At 43.7% G+C, this 10,424-nt stretch overlaps 1 protein-coding gene across 3 annotated transcripts; it reads right to left on the bottom strand.

Annotated features, from left to right (window-relative positions):
- Positions 1-6,000: 6,000 nt before the first annotated feature.
- Positions 6,001-10,002, bottom strand: PRR29 (proline rich 29). 3 transcript variants are annotated; one of them, XM_036757061.1, is made up of 6 exons: positions 9,875-10,002; positions 9,244-9,316; positions 8,963-9,063; positions 7,275-7,480; positions 6,998-7,068; positions 6,001-6,650 (listed from the first exon to the last, which is right to left on the bottom strand). In XM_036757061.1, the coding sequence occupies exons 1-6, from the start codon at positions 9,941-9,943 to the stop codon at positions 6,619-6,621; spliced, it is 552 nt and encodes a 183-aa protein (XP_036612956.1). In that variant the 5' UTR covers positions 9,944-10,002; the 3' UTR covers positions 6,001-6,618. The 3 variants fall into 3 exon arrangements, with proteins under 3 accessions (XP_036612956.1, XP_036612955.1, XP_036612957.1); XM_036757060.1 differs by lacking the exon at positions 6,001-6,650 and having other exon boundaries at positions 6,918-7,068; XM_036757062.1 differs by lacking the exon at positions 6,001-6,650 and having other exon boundaries at positions 6,918-7,068; positions 7,398-7,480.
- Between the last annotated feature and the right edge of the window lie 422 nt (positions 10,003-10,424).

Here is a 10,424-nt window from a genome sequence, read left to right as displayed (position 1 = left end):
AACAGTTTGGGCATGTAAGAAAGAGAAGGCATATGTGAGAAGTTTAAGAAATTGTTACTCTCTCTCTCTCTCTCTCTCTCTCTCTCTCTCTCTCTCTTCCCCCCCCCCCCATTCCAATTCTGGCCAGATTTGGAATGTGAGGAGAGATAAGTCTGATGGGAAAAGCTTCCCGCTTTCTTTCTTAAGTGAAACGTGACGCTCATAATTTGAAAACAAAGTTTTTTAGGGGCAACATTTACCTTCGGGGAAGCAGGCTCACCCTGTCGCTTTAACATAGCCGAAAAGCCCTCTAATCCCAGATCAGATAAGGGAAGGGAGCAGTGGTAGGGAATTTGAATTACCTTCCCCCACCTGGGAAAAGAAAAAGGGGAAGCATAGCTTACCTTGTGGAACTTGGGTGAATTAGAATTGAATTTTGTTGAAACTAAAAGACGGAAAATTGTGTAAAACTAGGGATGCTATTTTACAACAGGTGAGTCCAAATTGTAAAACTTCCTTAAGAATAATGTGATTGGAACTTAGAAATATATATCTAAATTTAAAAAAGGGGGGAAAGGGGGGGTGCATATTGTTATTTGGCATTGACAAATTTATTAACTATATAGCCCCAAGAAATTCTATGTACTTTAGTTTGTTGTTCAGTAAGGGGATGGTGGTGGAATTCATTCCCAGGGATATTATAGGCGTCACATGATTGTGAAAATACTTGGTACAATGCTTGGCATAAAATAAATGCTATTTGAATGTGAACTGTTTTAAGTTAAATATAATTGCTTCATATTTATTAACTTTATGTGAATTTTCTTCAATATAAGACTTATGTCAATGGGGATGAGATGAATATTCTTAGTGAAAGGCAATCTGGGAACACATCTGACAGGTAAAGCCAGTGGAATGATAATTATTTTGATTCTGAAGTTTAAATAGATCATAATTGTTTATGGTTTTGCTGTATTTTTAAAATTCGACTATGTGGAAGAGGTTTTGTGATCAAATTTAAGAACTGTTAACTAATATCAGGATAAATTGTAAGCTGTCTCTGAGAAAGGAAAATGTATTTTATGAAAAAATATTTTGTAAAATCCTTTGTATGATTTTTACAAGGTCTACTGAAGTTCTATCTGTAAACTAATCTGTTGCACTAATTTGATATTGATGACAATTACGTCCAAACCTACTGTAGATTTTTAAATTTCATTTAAGTCTCATTTTTAGGTTTGTTGTGACTTTGGATTGACTTTGAATGGGTGTGCTCAGAGAAACAGCAAGGGATAGCAACCAGGCCCAAGGTTTTCCTATTAATCCCTTCATGGGATCCTTGCAAATTCTCTTTATTTTGCAAATTGCCAAAGCCCTGGAAACTGTTTGCATGGACTAGGCCATTTCATTGGCCTCAGTGAAGGAATTCGTTTGGTTTGTATAGGCCCTAGATGGTGAACTTGGCTTGCTGAGAAGTATAGAAAGGATTCTAATGATTGCCTTTTACACCAGGACAAGTTCAAATTTGAGAAGGAAAAGATGTCTAATGAAATCCCTTATGTATGAGAGTCCTAGTAAATTTTTATTGCTTATTGAAAAGCAACTGTATCTGGCTTGATTAGCTAAACTTGCTGTTGAAGGCGAAATGCACTTGGGTCCATAACTAATTCATTTTTGAGTTTAAATTTGGGTATAGTTGTCTGCATTAAATCAGTAAGAAATGCCACAAGCTCAGAGGGAATATGACCCTGTACTGTTAACAGGTGGAGCTCTGCATTTGGGAAAAAGCTAAGGGGACAATCTTAGTCTCAATCTAGGATGGGATCCTCTTTGGCTCAGTTTCCCATTTGTGTTTTTTTGAAAAGAAGTACCTCCCACCTGACTATTCCTGAGTTTAGCTATGAGGTGGAAACACACTGCATAATTGAACAATTATAATTATATCTGAATTTAAACAAAGCCAAGGATGTTTTATCCTTCATGTTTGGTATGTTACATGTCCCTGTTTTCTTTCCTTCTATAGCAAATTTCTGTGATCAGAGCAAGTAGTCAGTAAAAGATATGAACTCTTTTGTGTTATCTTACTGGGCAATTTAATATTATTTTATCTATAACTAGAGAATGTGCAGAAATTTATGCAAATTAATTAAAACTGACCTTAAGATGTTCCCTTTGTTTAGATAAATTCTAAAAGCAGCAGTATTTTTTCTTCTGATCAGTATCTTACTGTTACCAATGTGAGATTTCATTACAACACCTTTTTGACTAAGAAACTTAGTGATAACTAGGAATTTTGTTTGTTATAGTACTTTGGGAATTTATGTTACTTAAGGATCTTCTTCAGGAAAGTTTAATGATTATTTCTTATCAGGATAAATTTTAAAACTGTTTTAAAAGGGGAAACACTTTTAGAAGATATGTTTAAAAAGGTCTTTTGTGATTTTTAGAAGGCCTATTCTAAATTAATGTAATGAGTTTATATATCTTGCTGTTTTGATGTGAAATTGTAGTCATTTCATGGCCTAAGCAAGAGTTGAAATAGGCGTTTGAGCTTATAAGATTTAATTCCTGAAGTGTCCCTTTCCTCCAGAATGAGCATAATTGGGGAAGAGTAAGCAAACTTGTGGACAAGAACGCAAATCCATCAACCTGTGAGGTTGGTCATTAACTGCTTTGCTTCGTTGAAGCTGAAATGGGATTCCAGTACAGGCATAACTATGTCAGTAAAAAGCACTAACTTATGAGCTATTTTGTCTTGCAGTTGAAATGTAAAGGAAAGCTGAATAATAGGTTTGAGAGATTTGGAAAGATGAAAGGTTTGATCAGAAATATGAGAGGCAGATAAGAAGGTTTAGGGACAAATGGAGATTAGCCCCTTTTGTCCCTTGAAAGTTGTTCTGGATGCACCTGCAGAGGATTCAGTATGTTTGAGAGAGAGTATAAGGAAGTATTTTAGATTTGAAAATGGATAATTCAACCAAATTTCTACTAGTTGTTTAACCTCCTTGTCAGATTTGTTTCTTCTAGGCTCAGTGCATTCCACTTGCAAATGGCAGCTCAAGCTGAGTGCCAACCTCTGTCCAAGGCTGTGACCCCTCACCCCCTGGACCTGGCGCCAACCAAGTTCCAGACACTGGCTACAGACCCAGCTCCTTGAAGGAGGGACCCTGGGAGGCAGGGACAGCTCTACGTCCTCTCTCAGCATGAAGCAGTTCAAGAAGCTGAGACCTTCATCCCTTACCCCAAACGATTTTGGGTCCCATCTAGTTAAGGGGGAATAATGGGGTATTGGGGTGCTTGTGCTTGGACCCTAATTCTAACATTTCTCCTTAGCCTCTGATTGAGTGCCTGTGCCTGGACCCCAGTTCTAAAATCACACCTACCTACTCGGTAATCCTGGTAGCTTGCCATTATAAATGGGCCATATCATATCCCCTATTATCCACAAGCAGCAGGTCTGATAGAAAGAATGAATGGGCTTTTACAAGGAAAATTGAAAAAGATGGGAAATAATAGCTAACATTTGGGTAAAAAGTAAGCCTGCAGATAGATCAAGGGCTGCCAAAATTATTGATGAAAGAGAAAATAGTACTGTACTTACTAGTTTGCTATCCTGGTGCATTATTGCGTTTTAGCACCACTGATAATATTAATCATGTCTGAAGGGCGGATTATCTCTGTTCTATAACACCTGCCCAACCACTAAGACACCCCTCTTCAGTAGTCAGAGTCCCTAATAGCTGTGTTAATGTAACCCAGAGTATGCAAAAACTAACGCTACATTATAATATTGTTTTTCCTCTATTTAAACCATGCGCTTGATGCAAAAGAGCTTGGTATGACACTTTGCTTGGCGGAGCAGGGACAGGTTTGGGCATAATAGATTTTATAGATCTCGAGAACCCTTCCAGCAGACTGATCAGTGCTGGACAGGATGTGTCCCAAGCCTTAATTGTTAATGCTCAGTGGCTGCCCACGAAGATCCTACCCCACCAACCTACTCTAAATTATCAGAACAAAAAGAAAATGCCCAAAGAGTGTTACAGGTAGGAGACTCCCAACTCTGGAACATTGTATTCAAAGACTACGTACCCCTAGATCATTGGACATCAAATACTATTGTAATACGCTCTAAATGTTACTAGCAATTTGTGTATTGACACTATTATGCACTTTAAGGTGTGCTCTGTTGTTATAATGTGTAACTTCCATGTTGTCCCTTTTGTACTACATAATTACTTTGTTTTCTAAGTGTGTGTACTAATTGTAATCATGGATTTGTATGTGGAATAGCCACGTGATGGATGGAACCCTGTCTGCTAAACCATTCCTTCAATCTATAAGACCTTCCACGTTCAGTGTGTCTGTATTGTCTCTAACAGTCCTTTTGCTGGATTTTCTCCATCGGTAGGATGAGGATTTCTGCTTTTCTCCTGACCAAGTAGACGATGTAACTCTTTCTTAGGTACCCTCTACCTATTTCCTCTTTAGAGCTTTAGCAACTATTGAGAAATAATCAAAGAGTGCTCAATGAACATCGAATACCAACTCATATAGTTGCTGACAAATTACTAGAGGCCTCACATTTAGTCAAGTCTTCGTTTGTAGTACCTGTAATTTTGTGTCTATGTAATTGTTACATGTTACAAATGTATACCAAAATGATCCCTAAAGTTTTCATGGCCTACACTTAAATACGTCAGATCTTGGGGCCGAATGAATGATAAATCATTATAGAAGATCTTCCATATTATAGTGTAAGCCCAGCTTTTCTTCCTTCCCCCCATCCCCCAGCTCCTGCAAAATCTTTTCGGCTTGGAATAAAGAATCAGACATTCCTCTAAACCTTCAATAAGAATGAACCTCTCAGACATTCCTCTCTGGTTGATAGGCCCAAACAAAGAGTTGAATACACTTCCACTAGGAGACAGATAGGTCTTAAACAAAGGACAGGAAATTCTGAAACTGCTTCTTGAGGACCTAGCCAGTTCTCAAAAACAAAATGATTGACAAGATCTTCCCCCCCCAAGGGGAGTGGCTACCCTCACTGCCAGGGAACATCCAGGACAGTTAGCAGTAAGCCTTCCTTGTTTAGGATGCTATAAAAGTCCCTGAGTGGAACAAGTGAGTGGGATCTCACCTATGGGGATCAGTTTCCCTCTCAGGCCTTGATCGAGCTGGGCTGTGTAAACCGGGACCCCCCGCCCCAGCTTTGAGAGGATCAAGTGCTGGAGTTCCCCTGAGAGGTAATGAATCTATATTGTTTGTGTCTTTGTCTTTGTTGTGTTAACTGTGTTTGTTAGAGTATTTCCCCTGTCTTTCAATAAAAACCATGTTCTGTGGGGCGTGTGCTTTATTGCCAGCGAGAATCTGAATCCAAAGCTAACTTAGCTTAACCAAACACTCCACCCTCAGGGGCACTAGTTACTTCTCCAGGCCACATTGTCTTTGCTGACTCTTTTGGGGCTGAGGGAATAAAGGAAGGTAAAGGGAAGCCACTAAGAGCCTGGCACCAGCAAGAATCTGGATGAAGATGCCCCTGAAGTGACAGGTGAGCCAGCACAACTGTATTGTATCTATGGATAATGTCCACCTTGTTGCCCTTAATCTTTTCCTCCCCTGCCCCATCTCCCTTCATCAGGGGTCAGAGAGATGTCCCGGGCAGAAATCCTGCCCCAGCAAGGTCTGGCTGCAGTACTTTCCTCTGGGATTTGATCTTTCCTTCTGATTTCCTGAGATGGGCCTTGAAAATTAGAATAAAGGGAGTGGAGGTGGGCAAAATTCCAGGATTTCTACCATCCTCACTCCTAAGTCTTCTAATGCCTCTTCCCTGGCCCTCTGTGACCCACACCAATCTTTTCAAAGTTGCTCTTGAGACCTGGTCAATATCAGTATTAAACTGATAAGTCTTCACTCCCCTCCCACATGCCATGCTAACTCAGTCCCAGTCCCTTCCACAACATTCTCTCAAAGACAATATGAGACAGAGAGGCAAAGTACTGAATTTATAGTCAGAGGACATTGATTCTGGTGATCTATTTATTCCCTGTGCAACTTGGGACAAGTCAGGTCTCTCTTCTGGACCTCAGTTTCTTTATCTGAAAAGTACAAGGATGAGACTAGATAATCTTTAAAATCCCTCCCACCTCTAAATCCTATAGTGGAAAAAGAGAACCACACAAGGAAGGGCAGTGGTAGAACCAACCAGTCTACCTAGGGCGAGAAGTAGAAGCTAACACTGCACAGGAGATATGTCGCATTGGAGATGGTGGAGAGGAGATGGGAGCTGAACACGGCAGAGAGAAAAACAGAAAGGGAAGAAGAGGGAACCCTGCTCCCTGGCTCTTATTTCTATTCTAATTCCCTAAAACACTGGACTCAGAAGTCAAGATTACTCTTAGCCCTGGCCCTCATCCAATGGGGAGGGTCCATTTGGAGGTGAGTGAGGTACTTTAGGAGAACCTTTGGGACTGGGAAGTCTAAGGGCTGCAGGGGGGATGACTCTCAGAGAAAAGGAGAAGTGGAGGTGAGGCTCTCGGCCCCACAAGTTGCCTCGTCTGTAGCTGCCCAAGATGGGGTTTGTAGAACATGTGATTCTTCTACCACGTAGCCAGAGAAGCCAGTCCATCGGGGATAGTGTCACGATTGTCCCTCTGCCACATCATAGTAGTCTAAGGAGAAAGTAACCCTCTTGGTATGGGGAAAAGAGAAAGGTCAGAAAAGTCTACAGCTGGATTGTGGGCAGAAAAGGGGACCTGCATGGGCAACCAGTTAGGAAGAATTAAAGGGAACATATGAGTAGAAGGGAATAAAGCTCCCTTTCAGCATGCAGTCCAGCTTACCAAGTTGATAGGCACAACCACATTGAGAATGGGGAGACTGCATTTGGTGGGCCACAAATACTTCCCCCAAAGCTTAAAGCCAGGTTTTTCTTCTACTCACTCTTGGTCCCAGTCCTGACTCTTCCCAACTTTGCCACATGGGGAGGGTTGAAAAGCGAGCTGGGGTAGAGCCCTACCTGAGGCAGGTGGTACATCAGCACCCACCGTCCCTGTGGCACTGGGGGGTGGGGGTGGGGGTACTCCTCTCCTGGATTAAGGGAGAGGAAAGACAAAGAATGGTCAGGAAGTAGTGGATGTCTCTGATGTTCAACCTCACAATCTGTTCTTGCCAATCCCTACCCCCAGGTAACCTTTCCAAACCCCATTCTCTAGCAAAGAACCTTTTCTATCACTTTCCCCTTATAGCATCATCCATCCCCCTTCCCCTCAAACTTCAATCATATATCCTACAACCTGGCAGATGGGATGATCTGTGAGTCTCGAGGGAGATTCCTAATCCCTGAGATTTCTGGGAGCCATGACTGACGTGGGTCTGGCACTGGACAGGGAAGCAGGGGGACCAGGGCTGGGGCTGACCAAGGCAGGTAATGGTGGTGAAACACTACTATCTCCTCTTCTTCCTCCTCTCCTTCTTCATCCTGCAGGCTCAGCATATTGACCTAAGGAGGGAGAGAAAAAGGGATGTTTAATCAGACTTCTACCAAGCAAAGCTCCCTTTCTCCATTCCCTTTTCTCTCCAATCCCTCTTTTCCTCTCCAAGACCCTAAAGTTCCAACCAGTCCTCTCTGTGTCCCGCTATGTTTAGACCCTATTTCTACCTACATGATATTCTCAAGTGAAGTTCTATCTAAACCAATCCAACGTCTCCCAGCAGCAGATGAAAATAAGGGCACAGTCCTGGCAGGTAGAGAATAACTAGCACTATTTATCCCTTTTCCTCTTCTGTCTTTTTCAGGGGTGAATGCTCAAGGAATAGTCTGAATCCCTAGACCAATGGTTTGATTATCAGTAAAAATGTTTGGAGTATGTATCTCCGATATGTATATATTTACTTATTTATAAATTACATATGCTACTGTTTTAGTAATTATGTACATAATAAAACTTACACCGAAAAGGATGAAATAAAGATGAAACAATATTTGATGTGATAGTTAATAGGGAACCACTAGAGTTTATTGAATAAGGGAGTGACATGATCAGATGTTTACTTTAAGAAAATGACTTTTGAAGCTGTGTGTGGAGGATGGATTGGTGAGAAGAAACTTGAGAGAGACCCACTAGAAAGCTGTTGGAACCACACAGGTGAGAAGTGATGAGCACCTGATGAACAACTGATGAACTAGGATGGTGGCTCTGTGAGTGGAGATGAGGGAATGGATTTGAGAGATGTTGTGGAGATGAGAATTGCTTGGACGAGGAGTGGGGAGAGTGAGGAGTCAAGGGTGACCTCACGGCTGTGAACCTGAGTGACTGGAAGAATGGAAGCATCTTCAAAAGCAATAAGGTTAGTGTGGAAGAAAGTTGAGTTTGAGGTTAAAGAAAATGTAGTGAGGTCTTTGACCTGTCCCAACACAACTCTGCTTGCTCATTCTGGGCAACTCACTCTATCCCATCCACTGACTTGGGGAACAGAACCCACCCTCCAAGGGACACCTGCTACAGGTTCTGAGGTGATCTGAGGGGGAAGGGTGGGTTGCTCCAAGTAGGGAGAAATAGCTGCTGCTGTGTTCAGTGAGGTTTGGTTATCACTGTCCATATGATAGCTGGCTCAGAAGAGGTAGGCTAGGAATCATTAATGGAGAGATAGAGTGTGAAAGTGTTGGGAGATAAGGGTGAGTGTGGTTATGTTGGAGACAAGCAGGGTGAACACTGGTTATTCATATTTCAACCCTCTGATTAGTTACTTAGTTAGTCCTTGGGGTCCTGCCATAATGTCCTTGGGAAATACTATAATCCCTAGGAGGCTCCAGAACCTGCTCCAAAGACCTCTCCCCTAGACACTGCTGAGTGACCAGTGGGGGCATGACAGTCTAAATTGGGGGTGACACTCTATCTTGTCTCTCCACACAGTTTTATCACAAGGATCCCTGCCCAAAAAAGCAAAAACTTTGCACCATACTCTGCCAGGGTCAACAAACCTGGGAAGTCAGGAGCTTGGAATCAAGGGCACTCATTGTCAGGCGACTCATGAGCAGCTGGTGCATTTGAATGTTCTGTAGCATCATCAGTGACAGTAGGTCTGGTTAAGGAAATTGGTTAGAAAGGGGTGACCAACTAGCCTAGCCCCAGTGAGGTCCTGAAAGCCTCTTCCCTGGGGAAATTCAAAATTAGTAGCCAAAGACAGGGACAGGAAGCTGATTAGTAGGGCAGAAGGAGCTGCTGAAAAATGGGAGAGATGGGGGAGGTCTGGAAATCTCACCTTCCTTCATGTGTCCTGGCTGATGAGGAGGTACCCAAGCCCCTGGGAGAGACTGCAGGATAGTTACTGAGGGCTGAAGGGTTGGGACACAAGTTCAGTCCAGGCTAGGCCAACACAGGGGCATAAGAGACCTGTGATACCTGTACCCCTTTATCACCCTCTTCCTCTTCCTAAGAACAAGGTTGAGTACTTAGTCTCCTTGGGGCTGTGTGTGAGATCCGTCATTCTTCCCATCCTGATCAAAGCCACATTCTCCACCCTCTCTAACACATTTTTGCTTTCTCTCTCTCCATTAGGCAGCATGACACAGAGGAGAGAGAGCCTTGAAGTCTGATACATACTAGCTCTGTCAGTCACCCTGGGCAAGTCACTTAGGCAACTCTCTAAGACTATGGGCTTCAGAGAGGGTGCCGAACTGCATTGGTAGAGGTAGTTTCCTCACCCCGGGGTCCCCTATACGTAGCCCCATCCCCCTCCCTCCATACCCCAAGTTCTCTCCCCTCCACCTGGTCCACGTCCTCTTCTCCGCCCCCCCCCCTTTCTGGGGGGGGCCATGTTCTCCCTCTCACCCCCACGTCTCCGTCCCTCAGGTGGGCCTGTGATTTACACACATCCTAGACCCCTTTCTCACCGCTGGGGCCTGGAGCTGAGCGACGGGAGCGCCGGGGCCCGCGGAGCTCCAGCCATCTCTCCAGGCCATGGCGAGACCTCTAGGAGGCAGGCGGTTACCATGACGACGCAGTCTTATACAACTCGAGAGTCTAGGGCACCGAAAGCGCGGGACCTAATGACGAGGGAGTGCCGCTGAGTGGCGCGGGACGGAAGCCGAAGGGAGGCAGGCCAATGAGGGGGAGGGGCGGGACTCCAAGAGAGGAGTGGAACAATGAATGAGGGAAAGGGTAGGGTTCTACGGAAGGAGGAGGTGGACCAATGAGGGATTAGGATGGGATGGGGATGGGGAGGGAAGCCGACCAAGGAAGGGGAGGGATGGGGCTGTAAGGAAAGGAGAGAGGCGGAATAATGAGGAAAAAAGTGGGGCTCTAGGGGCGGGCCGAAGAAAGCTAAGTAAGATCAATTACCTGGAGCAATGGGGCGGTAGGGGAGGGTAGAGGCAGGCCAATGAGAGGAAAGGATGGGGCGCCAGGTAAGGGAGACAGACCAATGAAAGAAAAGGATGGTGC

Source organism: Trichosurus vulpecula, chromosome 4 (assembly GCF_011100635.1).
Source record: "Trichosurus vulpecula isolate mTriVul1 chromosome 4, mTriVul1.pri, whole genome shotgun sequence".
NCBI lineage: Eukaryota > Metazoa > Chordata > Mammalia > Diprotodontia > Phalangeridae > Trichosurus > Trichosurus vulpecula.
Note: the sequence above shows the minus strand (reverse complement) of the source record. Positions and strands in the feature narration are given on the sequence as shown.

Excerpts from the sequence above, each read along its gene's own strand:
- PRR29 (XM_036757060.1), bottom strand. The coding sequence starts at position 9,943 with ATGGCCTGGAGAGATGGCTGGAGCTCCGCGGGCCCCGGCGCTCCCGTC. Across the intron at positions 7,481-8,962 it reads CCAAGCTCCTGACTTCCCAG|GTCAATATGCTGAGCCTGCA; the intron begins GTTTGTTGACCC and ends CTCCCTCCTTAG. Across the intron at positions 7,069-7,274 it reads CAGATCATCCCATCTGCCAG|GAGAGGAGTACCCCCACCCC; the intron begins GTTGTAGGATAT and ends CCCTTAATCCAG.